Source organism: Panthera onca, chromosome A1, assembly GCF_046562875.1.
Source record: "Panthera onca isolate mPanOnc1 chromosome A1, mPanOnc1 haplotype 2, whole genome shotgun sequence".
In the NCBI taxonomy this organism is placed as follows: domain Eukaryota; kingdom Metazoa; phylum Chordata; class Mammalia; order Carnivora; family Felidae; genus Panthera; species Panthera onca.
Window position 1 is genome coordinate 128,828,339 of NC_138339.1, and position 22,899 is coordinate 128,851,237.

General features: G+C 48.1%; 1 protein-coding gene across 5 annotated transcripts in view; it reads left to right on the plus strand.

Annotated features, from left to right (window-relative positions):
* FSTL4 (follistatin like 4) overlaps window positions 1-22,899 on the plus strand; it is a 585,475-nt gene that overhangs the window by 179,682 nt on the left and 382,894 nt on the right. For all 5 annotated transcript variants that reach the window (XM_060636146.3, XM_060636145.3, XM_060636149.3 and 2 more), the window contains exon 2: window positions 3,574-3,709. In XM_060636146.3, the coding sequence (XP_060492129.1) occupies window positions 3,584-3,709 (126 nt within the window). In that variant the 5' untranslated portion in view covers window positions 3,574-3,583. The remainder of the gene's footprint in view (window positions 1-3,573; window positions 3,710-22,899) is intronic.

Below are 22,899 nucleotides of genomic sequence, written 5' to 3' on the forward strand. Positions count from 1 at the left end.
AGCAACTGATTTGTCTTGAGCTTGGGGAAAGTGAGGAAGCGGGTCTTAAATATCAAGTGATTGTGCTTTATGAGTTGTTTGAAAGAAAAGGCAGTCCCTGCTCTTTTATGAGAACGATCTCCGATAGATTTATAGTCAGTCTTTGGACTCTAACATGGATTGAATGAAGCTTATAAACCTAAATTGATCTCAAAAGGAACTCTAGGTTGAAAAAGAGGGTTTGTGATATTATAGATGGTAGCTTCTTATTCCTGTAATGAGGAGATTCTTCTATTTTCTTCTGTCTGAAGGCCAACAGGGCTATTTGAAGGTGAGGAGTAATGAGTCAACGGCTCTACTTCCCTCCAAGTGCCTGTCTTCACCATGCTGGCATTGCCCGTCAGTTGAGAGGCTTCCTTGCTGCCTGGCATTCTGTACATCTCCTCATCGTTCCTTTTCGCAACTGTATTTCTTGTTGGCCAATAAAGACAGCGGCTATGAGCACTGAGGACAGTGTGCCGAGTGGCCCCATTCTGCGGAGGGGTGCAGAGAGGAGCAGCTCGGTTCTTTCTTTGTGTTCTGCTCCTCCAGAAGGGTGCAGCTCTTGGCAGATGTCAGAGCAAAGGAGACAATCGGGGTTTCCTGTCTTGCTCTTTCTAGGCTTTCCCCGTCTTAGTAAAGCAGCTGTTTATTGAAAGAAAGTATTGCCAAGTATGGAGAGGCAGCAGAGGGTGGATGTTAAGAACACACACCCAGAGTTCACCTGCCCAGCTTGGAGTCTCAGCTCTGCCATTTATTTGCCACGCGGCTCTGGCAGGGTACTTAGCCTCTCTGTGGCCTGTCTGCTGTGTCATCTGACGGGGGGATAATTACTGCCCTCTGCATGGAGTAGAAGTGAGGATTATGGGTTAATACCTGTAAAGCATTTAGGACAGTGCCTGTCACGTAATAATGGCTATGTTAAGTGCTAGCCTCTAGCTGGTTATTAGACAGATCATCAAAATTGATTGAGACCCAATATTAATTCTTTTTTTTTAATGAACCAAAAACTATCATAAAACTTGAGTTGTAAATTTTTAGGCTGTCTCTGCTATAGATAAAATGAATTGTCAATCATGGAGTATAAAATGACAGTGAACATGCATCCACCGTGCAAATGAAGTCCAATCTGGTGGCGGCCGAGCTGAGCAAAATGTTACAAAGAAGCTGCCTAGGAATATTTGAGTAGTTGGTCTGACTCTCGGTTTTGCTGGTCTTTAAACAAAATCTTAGGGGTACCTCAACACAAACCCGAAAAGACCAGAGACCACCCACGTGCTGCGTGGCTGGAGCCCACACTTCCTAAAACACAACTCAAACAGCTGGTTTAATGCCAGAGGTCTGGGTGCACCCTCTAGAATAGTTTTGGAACTTGCCAAAATAACAACTGAAATGAGTGGATTTTATTTTTATGCTGTTCCATTAATAATAGAACACCAAATATAATTGGTCTTGGATTACTAGGCAAATTGAAAACTAAGTACTGGATTGCGTGGCTTGAATATTTCATAATTCCGGATGTTGACATTTATATGTTAAGTAGAGTAAGTTTTGATGATTTTGCTGTTTTTAGTTTATTTGGGCTGAAAAGCATGAAAAGGGAGAAAAGAAGACCTTTTGTATGTGTGCTTACCTCTCGAGCACTATTTGAAAGTGGAGAAGTAGGGAAGAATTACCAAAAACAAAGTAGAAAGTAATGTCTTTCTAGTTCTAGCCTGAGTGACTATTGGTACTTTTTTTTTTATTCCCAAAAGCCTGCTAACTGCTTTCTGCAGTTCTTGGGATGTGGCTCTGTGTTCAGAAGAGAATAATTTATGGAGAGTAGGGAGTTATCCCATTTATTTTCAGAAAAAAACAGTTGCATGTAGGGAAAGACCTTTTTATTTTCTTTTAGTCCTGAATGTGATTTTTCTACCGGCTCCCCAGTCACTATAAAGAACTCACACACTGGAGCCAGAGCCCCGGGTCAGTTGCATGGGGTTGCAGGGCTGCTGGGAGTGCTCCACTCCCCTCTCCAGTAGTAGAGGAAGTGGCACCCTTCCGCACAGCTGTGCCTTCTTCAGAGGAGCAGATGCTGATGGTGACGAGACCGTGACCTTCACACCGTATTTGCTGGCCACACAGACTCTTTGCCCAGTAGTTCCAGCTTTGCCAACAGATGTCAAGGAAGAAGAAACAGATACAGGAGTGGGAGCCCGTGGACTGTTTGTAAGACAAGAGACACATTCTCTTCAAAGACAGTCCTAATGTAGAAACTTGCTTTTCACAGGCCACCGTTATGCCGTAAGTTTTAGTCTGATTTCTCCTCCCTGTGGGCATTTCTGTCTCTAGCGAGGGATATAAAGCATATCTGAACAGGCAGCCAGAAGAAACTTGGGAGTCACTTTGTTGGGTGACCCTGGCATCAGCGCTAGTGATTTGTGGGATACCTCTGACCCTTCCTGTTTGAAGTAGGCATCCTTCAAAGCTGTTGCTGTGGGGGCGAACAGGGGTGGACTCCTCCATCAGCCTCTAATTTCCCTCAAGCTCCTCCTCCTTTCCCACTGGGTACCTGCTATAGACCAGCTTGAAGCCAGATCACATGGGGAATTGGCTTCCACAGAGCTCTGTGTCTTCATCTCCCAGCCAGGATCAGGATGCCGGCTGCACCACATGCAATTAAGCACTAAATTGTGTAGCGCTCACAGAAATCAATAACCCCTCCAGTTTTCTTGAGTACAAGTTGTAAATAGTCTGTGATGAGTTCTATCTACCTGGCTATGTTTCTTAGAGATACCGAAATTAAGGTTGGAATGGTTATGGTGGAAACCTTAAAGAAAGACAGAAAGAAAGAAAGAGAAAAAAAGAAAGAAAGAAAGAAAGAAAGAGTATAGCTAATTGGACAAGTCTACTAGCCTGTGTCCTTGTCCCATTTGCACCATAGCTGGCACATGGTGGGAGTTGAGTATCTGTTGTAGCTGATCCTTAGGCCATGGGCCTCAGGAAACTTAGGTTACTGAAATTCCATTATCCATTGGGTGCTTGGACTCCTCTCCAAGAAGGAACAGTCTTGAAATGAAAATACTGAGCCTTACAGTGCCATGTTGAAACTCACTATCTTATAAACTGAGATAGCAGCTACAAACAGGGTGCAGTACACTTAATATCATTCGTCTTCAGCATTTACTAAGCACTAATTGTATGCCTAGTCCCAAAGGCTTCCTGGAAAGACTGAAGCCTGGATATGTGGTAACTGAACAGAGGTGACACATCTTCTTCACTCTAGTTCGTTCTTGGAGATGGAGTGGTAGCTGGCATGTTGGATGGGTTTGCACATAACAACTAGCATTTATAGTGTCACCACTGTGTGTCAACGCTGACCTCGTTGGCCCTCACAGCAACCCTATAAAGTACACATCTCACTGAGCCCATTTTGGAAGTGAATAAACTAAGCCTCAGAAGTACTAGAACTTCTCTCACAGTAGAACAGAAGGGTTGGTGGTAGGGTTTAAACTTAGGTCAATATGATTATATTTTGCAATACTTAATTCTGATCATTTGTCATTTTCTCAACAGACTGAACGAAATGAAACCAGGACACTTATGGCTGCATCTCACGCTGCTTGGGGTTTCCCTGCCAGCTGCACTGGGGTGGATGGATCCAGGAACCAGCAAAGGCCTGAACATGGGTGTAGGTGACTCACAGGCAGAGGTATAGTTACGTAACAGATGATATGACATTCAAAACTGGCTGCTTTTCAGTGTTACCATATCTGATTTCTTCCCTACCATGAGTTTACACCAGTTAAATTGCAGTGTGAATTAAAATTGTTCCCCGTTTTTGGTAGGGGACAGAAGGAAACATGGGTTGATATAGACAGGAGGTTTATATCACGCTGTAATAGTCTAAAATCTCTCCAATGCTAAGACTGTGCTCCGCAACCAAGCTTCTGTTGTATGGCTTGTCTTCCACAAAGACCCTCAAGAGAAGGGCCTTTTTGTATATTTAATAAAACTCTGAAAATGCAGACTCAGTGGTGGAGCACACCCATGTGAATTAATGAAGTCTTTTAATTATAAAATGTGTTTTAAAAGAGAGAGACTCCTTTTCACGTATACAGATAAAAAGAACCAGGCTGAGAAAGAACTGGCAAGTAGGGGTCCTAAGGGAGACTGTCTTAATGAACAGATAAGAATGATTAATGGCATGTTAGGTATATATAAATGCTTCTAAAGTGCTTGAAAAACTTATTCTCCAATGCTTCCCTGGAGAGTCTCCATACACTGCTAATTGCTTAGTGAACTTGGTCTTAAGTACTGAAGAGGATTCATCATCAATTGCAACCTAGCCCTGCTCAGGTAGTAGGCCTGATGAATTTGGAGCTCTGGGTCGGGGGGGGAGTTTTTCTGCAGAAAATGCTTTGTGTGCCTAACTGTAAGAAAGAACCACAGCCTTTCATTAAAAGTACCTGGGATTTTTTTTTTGGGGGGGGGGGGCACCTGGCTGGCTCAGTTGGTTAAGCGTCCAACTTCGGCTTGGATCATGATCTCACGGTTCATGAATTTGAGCCCCCCATTGGGCTCTGTGCTGACAGCTCAGAGCCTGGAACCTGCTTCACGTTCTAGGTCTCCCTCGCTCTCTGCCCCTCCCCCGCTTGCTCGTGTACCTGTGCTTGTGCTGCCTCTCAAAAATAAATAAACATTAAAAAAGAAAGTTAAAAAATAGTACCTGGGATTTCCTTGATGATGTGGTAAATATGAAATTCCTACTTGAGCTTCTCAGGGCATTTCAGCTTCCATTGTCCTCTTTGACGCACGCCCTTTCTCTTTTCTCTGTGCTTATTTCCTATCTTATGGAAGGAGCAAGAAGAATTACCTCCAAAAGTCACTATTACCAGAGAGTGCATAACGACACACGGTATATGGACAGTAGGATTAATGCATTATTTGATCAAGAGATATGATTTCTTTCTCATTATCACTTAATTGTAATGCAATCCCAAGCCTACAAACCTTAGTTTTAGGGGAGCTTTGGAAGTAGCTGAATGCTCATGTTTGCTGTTGAAGTTTGTGTGGCTTCCTTTTGTGGTGCACAGATGATTTGAAGAGCAGCAGTATCTCTCTTGTCACAGTTCACGAAGGACTTAACGCTCTTCAGAAAGAGCCTGGAGGCTGACTAGCTGACTAGGGCGGCATTTCCCATATGGGAGTGGCTTAGTCATTGGACTCCTATCTACACCAAAGGAAAATGATCATTTCAGCCCTACAAACACATTGTTGAATATTTAATAACAAAGCAAACAGGCAAACACACAGATAAGCTTATTTAGTCTCCTTACTATTGGGGCTCCATGGCCCACTGCTATAAATCACTTACTTCAATTAAGTCAAGCCAATTAAGGTGGGATTTAGCTCGAGGTAAAGTGAAGGTAAGTTAATATCAGCCTAGGACATCTTTATCTCTGCTCTTAACACCGTAATACTTTGTGCACCATCAAGAAAGCATAGATACTGCTCAGGCTGAGGAAATAAGGCTTTTTGTTGGTTAGATCGGGGTGTTGATTTTCTCCTCCCGTCGGGACAGAGGCCAGGGGATGCACTTGTCTCCTGGGTCCAGGCATGTGGTTGCTTCTGAAACAGGAAGCGATGCCTCAGCAGACTCCCAAATGCAGGAACAGCTGCTTTATCGATCCAGTTCTTGTGGCTATAGATGGAATTTTTGCAAACTGTAATAACTTCTACTCACTGAGTCTGCTTTCATCAATGATTAAATGAGATGATGACAGTGCGCATGGGCCTAGGATACAGGACAGTAAATGTTCAGATAGAGCAGAACATTTATATGGAACTCTTTTGTTTGCTGATCTCTAGCATGCTTTATGCATAGCCTCTTCATGCCGTTAACTCACTAGGGTCCTCACGTCTGGGATGCCGTCCCTTCTTTCCACATGTCTGAATCTTCTTCCTCCTGTGAGGCCCTGCTCTGGTTCTTGCCTTTTCTCTAGATCCCTCTTTGGGCACTCTTGGTCACATTTGATGTCTCATTCTGAAGTAGTCTTTCTTCCTCTTGTTTTTTTGTTTTCTTTGAACTCTTTTTATTTTTAGCATGCAAATGAAGCCTAACTTACTTATGTTTCTCTTCCTTACAACGTCTAATAGTTTTCAGATCCAAGTAGAGACTCATTGTGTTTTTGAGCCAATTGGTATTCAACATTTGTTACTAGTCATGAGGTCACCCTCGTGGTTTTAAAGTCCAGATGGGACACCCAGTCATTGAAGTGTGCCAGTGGGGACCTGAGTGGTCTCCCCAACAAACCTGTAAGCAGCTTGCAGGCCAGGCTGGGATCTCATCAACATCCAGGGTTTTCTTTTTGTGTTAGAGATTTTGGGCAGTTTCTTTTTGGAGTTAGAGCTATTAATATATCCATAACTGACCAAACGATACCTAACTCCTCTGGCAGTTTCTTTAGAGTCTTACTTTGTGGAAGAATCAACCAGTAGACTTTTTTGGGACTCAGTAAATAAATCAAAAAACCTTTTCAGGAGCTAAATGGTAAAATGTTTCTGTGTATGTTTCCTTCCTGATAGTAGAACTTAACAAAACATTCATTGACTTCAGAGTTTTAAGTACTGGGAAAGAATTAATAAGATTTGACTTGCCTTTAAAGGTATTTCAACAATTACTGGAGTGTCCTAAGGGTAAATAAGGATTAAATGACCAGTGTGTATGTGTGTTCGCACATTTTTAAAGCAATGATAGCAAATGTAAATTTTGTTAAATTATTGTTTTATGTACAGAGGTGCAGTTGAAATAGCTTCAAGGAGTTTATCATTTTACAAATGTAGATGAAAAGAAATGTAGCTGGGTGGAGTGCCTCTTTAATAAGAGCTGAGTGGCAGAATGTGGCCTAGAATACTAATGGAATTCTGAATTCAAGGGAAACAATTCTGAGAGACAGAACTTCGTGCAATTCTAAAAGAATTAAAACTTCCCCCCTTTCCCTACACTCTGGCTGAGATAAATACAGTACTAAAATCAGTATTGGTAAAATTTTGTATCTGGGGAGACCAGGAAATTGAGAAGTGGCAGCCCCAAGGATGTGCCCCCTCCCAAGGGGCAGTCATTTGTGGGAGCATCCCCCCTTAACTTTTTGGGCCCTGGATGTTGTGTTCCCACCATTGGCTGGGCTCTGGGATTGGCTGGTGGCCATCACACAGCCCTTAACATCCTTCTTGTGTTCTGTCCTTTCTCTAAATTGCTCTGACCTGCAGTTTCTAGTCCTGCCCTAAATAACTATAAACATGGGTTCCTTTTAAAATGGGCAGCTTCATATGCCCCTGTGCTTACAGACTAGAGAAAGGCTTTGAAGCCAAACACCAGGTGTTCTCAATGTATAGAAGATCTCACAGGGAAGTCTTCGAGGAATAAATGTGTCGGTGGTATCAGTAATCAGAGTGGTCACCCACCTTCCTAACCCCAGGGGTCAGCCTAAGAAAGCACAAAACGGCTCTTTGCCCTTCTTGCAAGTGTTGGTCCTTGGCGTTGCTGTCTGCTCTCAGGGGTGCTCCTGTCCCTGGGTAGATGTGGCTTCTAACACAGACACCTGGATTGCCCTGACTCCCTTTTGCATTGGCTGGACATTCAAGAAGATGTGGGCTGCGAGACTGGGCAATAAGTTTTAAAAAATACTTCTTTGCTCTAATCCTTGTCCTTGTTCTTACACAGTTGATTGAATTTAAGACAACGCTCCCCAGCCCTTCTAGTCATGGTCTCCTCCCCATCCACAAACCATGCCCCACTCTTCTGACTGGTGACTGGGGAAGAGTAGCTGATCTTCTGCGGGCTGCGAGGTGTCTGTTAGTCACCTCTCCTTACTCTTGGCCCTCAGACTGTGGGTGTGGGGAAACCACCTCTCTCTTCCTTTTGAACATCCAAGTCCGGCTGGCATTTTCTGAACCTCATCTGCTGGCCTGAACGCATCTCTTATGGATGTTTTCTGTGGAGTCCCTATTCCCAAACACTCATAGTGCTAGTTCCAGCATTTAACTGGCTTGCTAAGATGAGATTCTTGGTCAACTGTCTCAGAAAGAGGTCCAAGTGGGCTTTTCCTCAGGGTGTGGAGCATTGGGACTATGCATCCTCTTGGAGGATCCAAGACCTCTGTTGCAGCTGTGGAGTGGGCATGGGGATTCAGGGGCAGTCTCTTCTCTGGTTATTGAATATTCAGCCATGACTGTCTTCTTTTTTTAATTTTTTAATGTTTATTTTCGACACACACACACACACACAGTGCAAATGGGGAGGGGCAGAGAGTGAGGGAACACAGAATCCAAAGCAGGCTCCAGGCTCTGAACTGTCGGCACAGAACCCAACACAGGGCTCAAACTCATGAACCATGAGATCATGACCTGAGCCGAAGTTGGGTGCTTAACCATCTGAGCCACCTCGGCACTCCTGCCATGGCTGTCTTATGATTATTCTCTGTCAGCAGGTGTGGATTTTAGTTTCCCAGGTCACACTGGGGAGAGAGCACAGCCTCCCATCTGCAGATGTGTGAGTAAATCCATTCTAGGTGAAGAAGGGTGGCAAGTACCTCAAGTTCCCGCGGGAGATGGATGAGCCAGTTGCTACCTCTGGAGTTGGTATGGGCTATGGCCTACAGCAGCATCTCTTGAACTTGAGTGTGCTTGCAAAGGGCCGGGGGTCCTGATCAAATGCTCATGTAGTACATCTAGGATAGGGCCCCAGAGTCTGCGTTCGTCATCAGCTCCAGGTGATGCTGATACTTCTGCTCCCAGGGGTCGCTGGGTGGAAAAGCTCTAGAGGAGTCCCCCTATCCACTCTGTACACATCCAAGAAAGAGATTCTATTTAGTGATTAACACTAGCTTTTTTTTTTTTTTCCTTAGCATTTGTCACTATGATGAAGCTGACTCTAGTCAGCAAAAGGAGAGAAACTTACAGGTTGCAGTCATGCTGGGAAATAGCTTGACACTAGATGGGCCTGGAGGTAGGGAGGCGAGTGGAACAGTGAATTGAAATTGCCTGGGTTTGAGAGTCTTTTTCACCTATTTAGAAATGATCAGGTGGACAGGTAAACTTTGATCTCTGCACCCAAGGTTCCTCACTGGCTTGTGTGCAGGTGACTTAAATCCCGAGGGTCAGCCCAAGCTCCCGTGCTCCCACCTGTCACTGTCTCCATGTCACCCATGCTGGTGTCCTGCTGGGTACCTGTCCCCAGGGCCTCTGGTTTGGGGACACCCTCACCAGGTTGATGCTGTGTTTGAGGGTCTTGTTTTTATTTTTACCCTTGGACAGTGAAAGTCACTGTGTTTGTCTTTGTGTTGCATATTACTCCTCTCTGACTGCTCCCGGCAAGCTTCCTAGCCTGTACCAGTCAGTGTGCTGTGTGCCCCTTGTGTATTTTGAGATCGTAGTTAATAGAGTTTTAATTGGCTCTGAAAAGTTCTGTGACCCAGGAAAATGAACATTTATGAGTTCACAGAAAACCATTATTCTTCTTCCTCTTAATTTAGCATTTACTCATCTACTTCTTTTTATGCCTCTGCTGCTAAATAATCTATGCTTCTCTAGGAAACTTTCCACCCTTGTAATCAGGACATCAGGCCATGTGTTATAAATGGGGTTCTGATTTCCATTTTTCGGGGAGTTGGCAGCATCAAATCCGCCAGGCCCCAATCATCTGCGTGATTTATTCTCTATGACTTGCGGGTTATCTCTCTTGTTTACCATTTAGACCGAAGTAAATGCCATGATGGTGTCAGACAGGCTCTAACAGGCACCCTGTGAGTGGGCTCTACTCTTCTGTCCTGCCAAACCAGGGTCATTGTCCTTCTGCTTTGACCACTGTGGTTTCTGCTACGAGTCTTCTGGGCCTTGTCTTGTCTGCAGCCACCGGGTAGGTGGAGGTCACTGGTCCCAGAGATGAAGAGGATCGGATGAGATAGGCCCTATACTCTGAGCAAGTGCCACCTGAGCAAACTGCAGTGAGACCCAGATACACTGGTGTTTGGAGGAGGAGGCATGCCCCTGTGGCCAAGAAGCCATTTGTCCATTCAGCTTTGCCTCTCTCCTGATGGGTGGCCACACGTATTTGCTTTTTGGCCTTAGGCCTTCCCTTGAGTTGGGAAGGCGTGGACCAAGAGAAACCCAGTCTCCTTCTTACTGGGATCTTCATCCTACTACTAAGAGGTATTTTAAAAAGTAAAACCTGGATATTCTCATTTAATACTTGGTCTTGATGGAGCCACTAGCTGACCCTGGAGACGAGTAGATCCTAGCCCCATGCTGTGCTTGGATGTTTCAAGGAGTGTCATGAAATTCAGAAAATAAAATTAACTTCGCTTTGGTTTAATTTTAGTCTGTTTGTCTGACAGCATTTCTGGGCTTAGTACAGAGTGGTATCACAGAGTCCAGCTGTGAATAGACCCCTGCAGGGTAGAGAGGGGAACAGAATTCTGGTGGGGGTGTGGGGGGAGGGGCAGCTAGTGGTTTACCTGGGGCTTCCTCCTCTTCTCCAAGGGATGGTGTCATACTCTCATGCTTTGGAGGAAGCAGTCCCCAGGGGAAGTATCTGTGTTGTAGTGAGATCTGACAGATATGGAGGGGAGTGGTGGGGATGGGAGGGGAGGGTGGAAGCAGAGAGCTCTGAAGTATGTTTTTTGGGTCAGTAAGTGAGTGGAAGTTCCCAGCTCTGGCACTGGAGCTGAGGACAACATCAGGCATGTCCCAAATGCTAGTGATCCACCTGTGTTATCTGGGCTGGACTTCTCTCTGCGGTCCAGAGTAAAGCCAATTAGCCCTTTCACTCACTTCCAAAACTTGAAAGATGACCCACTGGGGAGAACCAAGCAGAGCCCCTTAAACACAGTAGAAATCTTCTAACTCAGAAGTGCAGTCTGCCTAAGGCTGCTGATGTCTGGGTAAGAACACAGGATCTCATTTATTCCAGGTCTAGCCTGGCACAAACTAGGTCCATGGACTTGAGTCACTCCCTTCTCTTCTCCACCCTCAGTTTCTTCATGTGGAAAGTGAGAGGGTGGCCACGATGCCAACTCAGATCCCTTTCGGTTTGTCTATAAATCTTAATGACTGGGCCCCTTTAAACTGTGTGATGAGTGTTTTAAGTGTCCTGTCAGATGCCGTTCTACCTCTTGTATTCTTGTATGGCCGTACAACACCCGGAAAATGTAAAGGTGTGGCCCATCCTTGTTTGTCTCAAGTCCTGTTGTGTGTCCCCCTTTGGGAAGGGTATAGCAGTGAGGAGTTCCCTGTCACGTGATGGGGGAGGGGCATGGTGACCATTTGGGGTCTCTCTGACCAGCATTGCTTTCCTGTCGCTGCACACAGACCTGAGTCTTGACTGCAGTGTGCGTGGATGGTATATACTCCAGCGCCCTGTGGGTGTCCCTGAGAGAAGGAGGAAGTTCTCAGAATACTGATCTGGAGAGAGGAACTTGAATGGCCTCTCTCACTCCTTGTGTAACAGGGCTAAATATTGGCCATGAGCTGGGGACTGTGCCCTACAGAAGTGGTCCTGGACTTGGTGATTTTGCAGAGCAGAAAAATGAAAACCTTATTTTTAAAGATGAAGCTACTATGTACAATTCCTATCATCTCCTCATTTACACTTCTATTTATACTTTTTTATCTATAAAGGAAGTAAAAGGCCAGACTTACACACGAAGGGGGGTGTGCCCCACAGTAGCCTTCTCCTGGCGCATGGAGATACTAGGTCTCCAGATGTAGATCCAGTGTTGTTCTCTGCGGTATCTGTCTGAATATCATGGTTAGAAAGATGTAGCTCCAAGATAGGAAAGATGGGTGCTTATCCCAGAAAGAGGTCCTTGTGCCCATGCATAGGCGGGGGGAGTCAACTTGCAGGTGTATGTGTCACACGCAAGCACTCCTCTATGTTGGAGTGACAGGTGCGGCTGGATTTTAAAGGAAGAGTGGGGGGCGGCGCCTGGGTGGCTCAGTCAGTTAAGCGTCCGACTTCGGCTCAGGTCATGATCTCGCGGTCTGTGAGTTCGAGCCCCGGGTCAGGCTCTGTGCTGACAGCTCAGAGCCTGGAGCCTGTTTCAGATTCTGTGTCTCCCTCTCTCTCTGGCCCTCCCCCGTTCATGCTCTGTCTCTTTCTGTCTCAAAAATAAAGTAAACGTTAAAAAAAATTAAAAAATTAAAGGAAGAGTGGGGTACAGGTTTCTTGATCATGGTCTTTAAAGTTTCTTCACTATCTCTTTAATCAGCTCATGAAAAATGGCACAACACTGCTAGTTGGTTGATGATCTCTTCTGGTAAAAGGCAGTTTTATTTTTTTCCTAGCAGAGATGAAATGGAGAATGGAAGATATGTGGCCTGTGGGGTTCAGATATTCCCTCAATCAAAGGGGGCCTCTGAGCTCAACTGTGCCTGGGGCAAGGATGAGGAGAAGCTGGTGCTGGTGGGGGACTGGTGTTGACCAACACGGAATCACCTTAGAGATCACTGGCTTCCCCCATCTGTAAGAAATGCCAAGAAGGTATTTGTGCAAGTGCTTGCTGGTTCATCTGGAAACCAAGTCCTTTGTTTTCCCCTCTCCTCACTGTTCCAACATAGCATTGAGTCCAATTTGAAACCTCTCTGGATGTCTTAGCTGGAGAGAAAAGCTGCCAGTGTTACTTTTGTTAAAATATTATAAAGTTTGAGTTTTCAGTTATACTCAGAAAGTGTGTGTGTGTGTGTGTGTGTGTGTGTGTGTATTTTTAAGAGTTGTGAAGGAGAGGCACCTGGGTGGCTCAGTCAGTTAGGTGTTCCATTTCGGCTCAGGTCATGATGTTGTGGTTCATGAGTTTGGGCTCTGTGCTGACAGCTCAGAGCCTGCAACCTGCTTTGGATTCTGTGTCTCCCTCTCTCCCTCCCCTGCTCATGCTCTGTCTCTCTTTCTCTAAAAAATAAATAAACATTAAAAATTTTTTTAAATATATAAAAAAATAAAATAATAATAATAATAAAAAGTGTTGAGAAAGGAAGTGATCCCCCTATTTCTCACAGAAATCCTGGCCAGAGAACACCCCTGATCACCAGTGAGCCTCTCGTAGATTACTCAGTGGCTTAAGCAACCACCTCTGCTGGCCACCTACTCATCCGCGAGGGTATTGGCAGCCTGGCCCAGCAACAGAGGTGAGAGGTGCCAACCTGACAGCCCCTATTTCTGCCTCGGCCAGCGGCCTGGGCTTCTGAAGCATGGCCTCCTTTTCTGACAACATGTGTCTTCCTGCTCAGGTTGAGTCCTTCTCTGTGCTCTTGGTAGCTTGGCTGGCAGTGGGGCTGGCTCCTGCTGCGGGCAGCTCCCTGGGCCCTGGAGAGAAATGGCTGTTGCACCCCACCCCCTCCCAAACCCTGACCGCCCTACTTTGCTGACCCAACTCCGTATGTTCTCCCTTCCCCCTTTCTCCTCCAGGATGGTTATTTTAAAACCCCACAGTTGGTTTTTCCTGCTGAGGCCGATCACTTGCATGATGTGTACCTCTAGTGTCTCCAGTGCTAACTTTGTCTCCGGGGCTCCTCAAGTCAGAGGGCTCAGTGGCTCAAATCTAGTTAAGAAAGGCACTTAGTCTTTCTGACCTCGAGGTTAGCAGTGAGTAAAATGCATATGATAACAGGGCTGATGTGGGAGTTGTGTGGTAGGACGGTGCGTGTAATACCTGGTGCAGAACGCGGCAGTCAGAGCTGCGGTTTTGTGTCCCACTAAGTCCATCAGGAGGACTGTGCACCTCTCCCTCACCACGGCCTGGCATGCCTGTCTCAGCTGTAGTACTTGCTGCTCAGTGTTGAGACCCCCGGGGGTCCTCTTTCTGGTGGAAGGTAAGTACCCTTGGGTCTGGAGCCCCAGAGGTGTCAGCGGCCAGCACGGCCTGGTACACAGTAACATGTTCAGATTTTTTTTTCTTTTTAATTTAGAGAGTGTGCACAAACGGGGTGGGGCAGAGGGAGGGAGGGAGGGAGGGAGGGAGTGGAGAGAGAGAGAGAGAGAGAGAGAGAGAGAGAGAGAGAGAGAATATCTTCAGCAGGCTCCACGCTCCTCACAGAGCCTGACATGGGGCTTGATCCCATGACCCTGGGGTCATGACCTGAACAGAGATCAAGAATTGGATGCTCAACTGACTGAGCCACCCAGGCACCTGGCATATTCAGACATTTAAAAAAAAATTTTTTTTTAATGTTTATTTATTTTTGAGACAGAGAGCATGAACAGGGGCGGGTCAGAAAGAGGGAGACACAGAATCTGAAACAGGCTCCAGGCTCTGAGCTGTCAGCGCAGAGCCCGATGCCGGGCTCGAACTCACGGACCGCGAGATCATGACCTGAGCTGAAGTCGGCTGCTTAACCAACTGAGCCACCCAGGTGCCCCCAGACATTTTTAAGGGAGTGAGTGAGTCTGTGATCTCTTATTCATTTTGGTGGCATGTCGGAATTTGGACAAGGTGACTCGAGTTTCTAGGACTCCTTACAGAAGAAGCCCCGGGAGAGACTGGACTCTGTTTGGTTTTGTTTTAGCGTAGAGTCCTGTCACAATTTCCAACATCCTTAGAGTCCTGTGGGCTGTGAGTGTGGGAGGGGGTGAACCCCCGACTCACTTGCTGTCCCCTTCCTGCAGCGTTTTCTGGGGCCTGCCTGGCCCTGGCTGTCCCTTCTGTCAGGAAGCCAGCATCAGTGTGGCAGGCACATCACAACCTTGTCCCCAAGTGGGAGCCCAGAGAATGAAATGTAAGCTCAAGCAAACACAGGATGTTCTCTTTGTGCTCAGAATTTTCAGGGTCAGCAGCAATAGCCTGTGGCTCGGGGGAGGGGAGCTGCTAAATGTCCCTACAAAGAGAGGAAGGGATGGAGGGCAGTGGGAACAAAGTTGTCTTTGGAGGTGTCATTTCATAGGTGCAAGACTCTCGATGGCTTTTCTTGATGCTTGTCTTAGGACTGTTGGAATAAAAACTTTTTAAAGCTATTCTATCATTCACATTTTGCTCTCTAAAGAAAGAAAATCACTCTTTCCCCATTCATTTCTTTTTCGAGCCTTGCATTTAAAACATGCTCAGTTTCTTCCTCTATGGTAAAGACTTCAGGTTCTACTGATGGCACACTTTGTGCGTCCATTCCAGTGAAACAGGCTTTGATGTGGGCACACTGGGAGATGTCAAATGGGAGAGGCCTGCCAGGTAGATGTTCTAATTGGAGTGCTTCTAGAATCTGCCCCACTGTTCCTCCTCCTCCCCCACTGTCCTCTGTTTGGTTTTTACATATGCTGTTGTTTTCCCTTGAGCATTTGGCTGTGAAGAATGGGATTCTCTGCCTCATGCTTGGGTGTTCATCCCCTGGCAGTAGGGCTTAGGAGTATATCCTTGCGTCCCAAAGCACAGCTTCCTGCTTGACCTTCTCAGGATGCTATGTAGCTCCTACCTAGTATGGGGCCCTGGGCCCTGGGCTGTCTGGGTCACCTGGGGCATCTGGTGATCTTAAATCTTAGTAATCAGTATCCACTGAGCACCCAGCTGTGTGCTTGGCTCTGTCTGAGAACCAGGTGGTTGAAGAGAGATGACATCTATGAGTCTGTTCTTAGGGCTTGAGGACCCGTGGGCCAGGATGGGCTCGGGGACTGGGAGGGGGATGGAGCAGTCTGCTGTTGCTGAACGGAATCTGCATTAGCAGATGGAATTAAACACCTCTGTCAGTTGTTGATCTTTTATTACCTGTGTGTAGTGATTAAGTTAATTTCTCAACTGTAGCCTAAAGGAAATTAGGTACGTTTGTTGAGTAATAAAGGAGAAAGTAGCTGCTGCCTTCCCTGGTCCCACTGCTACATCCCTGGTCTCAGAGCAGGATGCTTGTTCTGTTAGTCCACACATTCCTCACCTCGGGTGTGACCGATGGCAGATCTAGGGTCACAGGTTGGTTCTGACGCATGATTTGGTGCTCTGGAGCCCTCAGAGGGTGGGTTGGAGTCTGGAAGAGGCTGGAGTGCCAGAGTGTCGACCACATCGACTGGACATTATGTTGACTGCAGTAGCCGTGTGGTGTCCAGGGCTCAGAATTTCAACTGGAGCACCCCCAGCCCTGCAAGCTTCCAAAACTTGTTCCCTAAAACAGAGCCTCTATACCCTCTCCTAAGGTGGTCTTACCTGACATGGCCATGTCCTTTCTGGCTCCGTGCCTCCTATATCCCACCTGGATGACGAACCTGGATGCGTGGTGGGGATGGCTGCTCACTGTTGCTGTGTGTCCTCTACCTTGCGGCACCACAGCATGTGGCATTTCCACCCCAGAGCCAGAACTGTTAGTCCAGAAGACTTAGCTGTCGCACTAGGGCCCCACCTTGAGCCACATGTCCATTCTCGTCCAACTGGTTGCACCAATTGGCTTGGTAACTTTTAGTAATGAAGACCCTTCTGGGGCCATGCTCACTAGAACCAGATTATTGGTGATTCATGATGCATTCTAGATGAAGATGTATAACAAAATGTAAACCTAATCTCATTCAAAGTGACTGCTCTTGTGCTACCAGAAAAGATGGTCCTGAGCTGCATTCTATAGGAAATTCCTGTACGTGGGCTGGTGTCTCACCGTGGGATTATGAGAAGGGAGAAAGAATAAGCACAAAGAGCACTTGTAAGAAATCACCTGTATACTTGCAGTATGCTGAGCAATTAACAGAGTACAAGTCACGTTCCGTGAGCAGTAGGGGCCAAACCGTGGGTGACAGGAGGGTTTCGAGCACAGAGGTGCTGGGAGTAGGGGAGGTTGGGAAGAAACTCATGGAGGTGGGAGGGCCTTGAAGGGGATGGTGGTGATATGTGTGGGTGGAGGACTCAAGTATGTTAGGAGGAGGAGCCCTCGAGTAGAGATGGGGATAGAATAAGACCCTATCTGGTGGGAAGGGACAGAGAAGAAATGCAGGGGTGGACATCCAGGCCCGCTATTGGAGTGATAGATCAAGGACTCTGAGAGCCTGGAGCAGAATCTCCTTCCAGAGCTCACATCTAGAGAAATGTCATTCCGAGGCCCCAAAGATGTCCTGGGCCCCACTACAGGCCGCCTGTCACCTTGCTTCTTCCAGCCGCACTGTCTCCCGCTTCTGCTTCCTTTTCCCCTCCCTGATGTCTGTGGGGGCTGGCCTTCCCATGGAGCTGCAAACCCCTTCCTGTACCTTCACCCTCTGCCACCAGCCCCATGGCCCTGCTGCCTCATGAGCCTACGGCTCCAGGGCCCTGGGCCACGCAGCCCAGGTCTAGTTGCTGAGAACCTGGTGCCTCCCCTCAGAGAAGCCAGGGGACGAGTCCCCACATGTGACTGGACATTTGGGAGCTCTGAGCAGGGGTGTGGGGGCAGGCCTGGGAGGCTCTAGTGAAGGAGTAGGAAAGTGGGTTAAAGTGGGGGACAAGGTGGCAAGGCTGAGGAGCCCACCTGCACCCTCTCGGTGCTCTGAGGAACATAGATGCAGATTGTTAGAAGTGTAGGCAGTTTATGGAGTTGAGCTTTGTGGTCTCGAGAGCCGTGCCCATGTGGTCTTAATTCTTTGCTCTTGTGCTTTGCCGGCCTCACTATCACTGATGTCTGACTCATCGGTGCCCTCCCCCCAGCCTCGCCACAGCAACCTGGCCTGTGTGTGCAAAACAGTTCAGAAGCCCAGCCTACCCATCCCTAGATTAGCCCCACAGACAGGTTGTAGAAAGAATGGCTGACCTCCACAGGCTGCCTCACCTCTCAACAGTCACCACCCCAACCCTCTTCTCCCTCCTGGGGCCTGTGCTCCTGACACCTGGGGCCTGGGTTCACGGCTTGCCCACTGAGCAGGCTCTGGGTCTTGGACATGGCCCCGTGACTCCACAGTCACGTCGCCTATGGCTGCAGGGAGCTCCTTAGTACACTTCCTCTGAGGCTTAGCTGGAATTGTTTTGGGAAGAAAGAAGAGCTCCATGGGGGGGAAGAGTCCTCGCTTTTCCAGGTGTCTCTTCTAAGAAAGTCTGCAGCCCTGTAGAATCCAGTGAGCAACATCACATTTGAGCTGTTGTGGGATAATTAGGCCAGTCATCATGGAAGGCAAGATACAGTAAATGATCTCCCAGTTGTGGGGCTGAGCTTTGCTCCCAGCCAGGTGCAAAGTCTTGTTGAATTAGCAACGTTTTTATAAAAATGATGTCTGTTTCTGTGTAACCAGAAATTATGGAGTATTAGGGAACTGGAGACACCTCATGGAAGGGGATGACAGGGAAGGTGGCCTCCGGGGGTCTGAATGACTCTTGTTATCCTTTCCTTACAAGAATGAGGAAGTTCTGGATAGGAATTCTGGCTCCTGATACAGAATCCCTTGAATTCTGTAGTTATTCATGACAACAAAGTTAATAAGCAACTACCATTTTGTCAAAGCTTTAAGCGCATTACTTCACTGACTTCTTAAAAAGATTTTGTGGGGGCGCCTGGGTGGCGCAGTCGGTTAAGCGTCCGACTTCAGCCAGGTCACGATCTCGCGGTCAGTGAGTTCGAGCCCCGCGTCAGGCTCTGTGCTGACAGCTCGGAGCCTGGAGCCTGTTTCCGATTCTGTGTCTCCCTCTCTCTCTGCCCCTCCCCCGTTCATGCTCTGTCTCTCTCTGTCCCAAAAATAAATAAAAAAACGTTGAAAAAAAAAAAAAGATTTTGTGAAGTTCTGTTAACTTATTAAAAAAATTTTTTAATGTCTATTTTTGAGGGAGAGAGAGAGAGAGAAACAGAGCATGAGCAGGGGAGTGATAGAGAGGGAGACACAGAATCTGAAGCAGGATCCAGGCCCTGAGCTGTCAGCACAGAGCCTGACATGGGGCTTGAACCCAGTAGCAGTCAGATCATGACCTGAGTTGAAGTCGGCTGCTTAACCGACTGAGCCACCCAAGTGCCCCATTAACTTGCTTATTTTAAACATCTGGAGACTGAAGCTTCAGATGTAGGTCAGCTGTTTGCAGTCTCTCAAATATGACATGGTGGAGCTGGGGTTTGCACCTAGCATTCCAATGGTCACACTTATGCTCCTAACCACCACAGCGTGGTGTTTGAGGCTTTTCTTAGCCTGAAAAATACTACATGTATTTTTGAGGGTAAGAAAAGGACATTTGATGACACTGAGCTTGAAAGGCCAAAACAGAACCTATCAGGTAAGGCGTCCCTGCCTCCCAGAGGACAATGGAGCTTGAGGCAGCCTCCTGGGACTGGGCAGTGGGCAGTTTCTTGACGTTCCCTGTGGAGAGTGGCAGAGCAGGTCCTGCCCTTACTCAGCCCCTGGCTCCCCAACATATACACCTTTTGCTTAGTTCTCCTACTGCGGGAAAGGGTTTCTAGGGCAGCCATGGATCCCAGCAGAATGAGCATGTCTTTGACCATTTCCTTCCAGTTCTACAAGGGGGTCTGGTGGGACTTTGCAGCCATTGTCCGGTGTGTCCCTGAGCATCTGCCCTCTTACAGGGCAGGGCCTGGCTAGGCTCACTGCTGTGCTCATGCATATGGCACCGTGGGTGTCTAGGCTCTGGATGGAGACCTAAGCATGATGATGGGTGGTGGTGTCTGTTTCTGCTTCCAAGAGTTGGCCTTGGGAAGTTCCTAAGGGATGATGAAAGCTTTCTCCCTTCCTGAAGCTGGGCTCTGGGGCCTGAGGAAGGAGGCAAAGTCCCCACTCTGGTGACCAAAGAGATTACTGTCAGATAAAAGTTTTGGAGGGTCACAACACCCAGTGAGCAAGGGGGTCAGCACTGGGTTATAGCCAGAGGCAAGCTCTGTGCCTGCTCTGGAGGGGTCATCATGGAAGAAGGCGTTTGTCCCCACCAGAGGTGGGAGTGGGAGGGCAGCCCCAGGGACATGGGGCATGAAGCCTGGTCAAGCTGTGGTAGTGGGAGGTGCTTCTTCAGAGCTATGCCTACCTCATCTAGGTGGGTGTATTTACCCCAGGAGGTTGCAGCCCCCACCCCGTGGCAGGCAAGTGGTCACAGCCGCCTGTGAACAGGGAGAGAAGGTCAGCTCTGTAGGCCAGGCAGGATGCATGAAGGATACAGGAAAAGGAATCCTGGCACTGAATTGTGCTGGAGCCACTAGGCAGCCCAGAGGGTGAGAGAAACTCAGGTGTGATAGCCTAGGGTTGGTGTAAGAAGAGGTGTGAAGGGCCCATACAGCCACGTGCTGATGGGTCATGGTTGACACTGTACCAACCACTGGAGCCTATGTACCAACCACTGGAGCCTACGTACCACCCTGCCCGTCCGTGTCATTGCCCACCTGCCTCGGTGAACTCCTGCCCCCTCCTCCACTCCAGAGGCCCTGAGACATTGCCGAGCATCCTGGGCGCTGTACTCCGTGCTGGGGCACGGTGACGCCTGACGTACCCAGGATGCTGTCTGCGGGTGGGCACTGGTGAGCTACAGCAGCTGCCTGACAGGGGGTGCTATTGGCTTCCCTCCTTTCTCACTTCTCACGACCATCTCCTAGCCACCACCCAGAGTCTGCTCTGACGGCCAAGGAAACAAACTCCCAGAGGCCAGTACCTTGTAGCCACTTACCCCATGTGCCGGGAGCCTTGTGGCTGCACAAAATCAGCTCGTGTGCTCCAGGCCAGTTACCCCACTCTCCCTGTCTTTGGAGAGACTTCGAGTTCTGGGTGCTGGGCTTGCCCTCCCCAGTGACCCCCAGTGGCTGTTGAGTTCTGCTGAGCCCTGGATGGTGAGGTGGCATTGCTCCCTGTGGAAAGAGCACGGTCTGCCCACACCATCTCTCTGGCTTTGCTTAAATCTTGCTGGAAAGAGAAATCTGTGCCATGGTGTGTAGGTCCTGTGCCAGTGACACTATCTCCTCTTGGTACAGCCCTGCCAGCCCCCGCGGAAGCCCTGGTGGTCCCTCAGAGGCTGTCCAGCACCACCATAAACCACAGTGACGTAGGGAGTGTGAGCCTAATTTGGGGGAGAGTTCGTAAGATCTTTAGTTTGCCCAATGGTTCTCAAACACGTCTTCACATTGGCGTCACCTGTATATATTTAAAAATATACTGATGCTGGCCTGGGTCCCAACCTCAGAGATTGTCATTTAATTGGTGTGGGACACAGCTTGGGCTCTGGATTGTGTAAAGATCCCCATTTGGAAACCCCTGGGCTTGCCCGTGGAAGAAATGCAGGCAAAACAACTACTTCTCTCCTCCTTGTCCTTGTAAGCATCTGTCCTTCAGGGAGAGAGAGGATTCAGGCTCTTGGGGACACATCTTGTATGTGCCCTTGCCCTAAGCCAGGGCCCCTTCTGGGAGGTGTGGGTGACTCAGGCTGACCTGGCTTCTGAACTGGCAGATGTAGGGCAGGCATTTCTCCAGCCAAGGAGTGGTGTTCAGTGTTGTTGGAACACCCCTGTTCTGTTCTCACAACCATCTCACAGGCACTGCCTCGAGTCTTGAAGCTGAGCTCCTGGAGCTGCCCACCTAAAAAGCAGGGGAAGGACAAAGTGAAAACACTGTTGGTTTTACCTGGAACTCTCAGACGGGCTAGTTACTAGGTGAATAGCAATCCAGCTATGCTGACCATGGGTGCCTTTCTTCCTGTTTGACTCTGTTATAAGCGAAAATTGAAAAAGAGCCTTATTGTGCCTTAAAGGCTTTTTAATCATATATAACTCATTTAATTTAAACTACTCTAAGTTCCATTTTTAATATAAGTTTTATAGTGGTACAATGAAAGTGCCTTCTAATCAAAGTGTGTTTGGAGATTTATCTCCCTGTACAAAAGCGGATACCCCCGGGAGGCCCAGCCAATTATTTATACAGACAGCAATCAAAAATCAGCAAGTACTGAGTGGAGGGCACGGTGGTGGAGGCTCGCAGGAGTGAGAAGGCATCAGTGAGGTTCCTTGCTGGGGGCGGGGCGGGGGGCACTGAAGGTTGAAGGAGGCAAGTCAGCACACGCAAGCTGCCATTGTGATGGTCCCTGCCGTTTCTGGGACAAATGGTTCCCCTCTCGTTTCTCAATGCTCGTGCCTCAGCCATGGAGGGGGAAGAGCATGCAGAGTGGGGCTGGCTTCTTGGACATAAGCAATGACTGAACAGGGGAAGGTCAGGCTTAGGGACTGGTCTCAACTGTAGTCACAGCCCCCTGGAAGGGCCCTCCCTGACCACCCAGTTAAAGTAGCAAGCCTTGGGGCACCTGGGTGGCTCAGCCAGTTGAGTGTCCCAACTTTGGCTCAGGTCATGATCTCATGGTTCCTGGGATCGAGTCCCGTGTAGGCTTCTCTGCTCTCAGCACAGAGCCAGCTTCGGGTCCTCCCTCTCTCTCTCTGTTGCCCCCGCTCTTGTGCGAGCTCTTTCTGTCTCTCAAAAATAGAATACGCATTAAAAAAATCTTTAAAGTAGCAGGTCCTTTCCCCTTCATGATTCTGCCCCCATCCCCTGTTTTATTTGTGACCCTGCTGCTTCTTACCCTGACATGTTCTGTAAATTTCATTTGCTTGTTGTCTGTCTCTTCACGTCACATAATAAGCTTCATGGACACAGAGACTGTGGCTGTCTTGGCACTGCTGTCTTCCTAGGGCAGCAAATATTTATTGAATGAATACATGAAGGAATGAAGGGGTGAATAAATGTCAGGAGACCAGTCAGGAGCACTGCCAAGAGCCTTGGGTGCGGAGCTGCATGTCTTGTGGGGAATCACTGTGGTGGGCAGAGCAGGTGGTCCTCCCTAGGAGTCTGGGAGTGAGGAAAGAGAGGTGAAGAGAAAGTTCAGGAGATGGCCAGGAGGCTGGAGGGGCCACAGGCCAGGCTGGAGGGTGGGAGGGGAAGCGCCTGTTTCTGGGCAGGAGGAGAGAATCTGGTGAGGATGTGGAAATGGAGGAGGCTTGCCTGTCTCTCTTTGGGGGCGT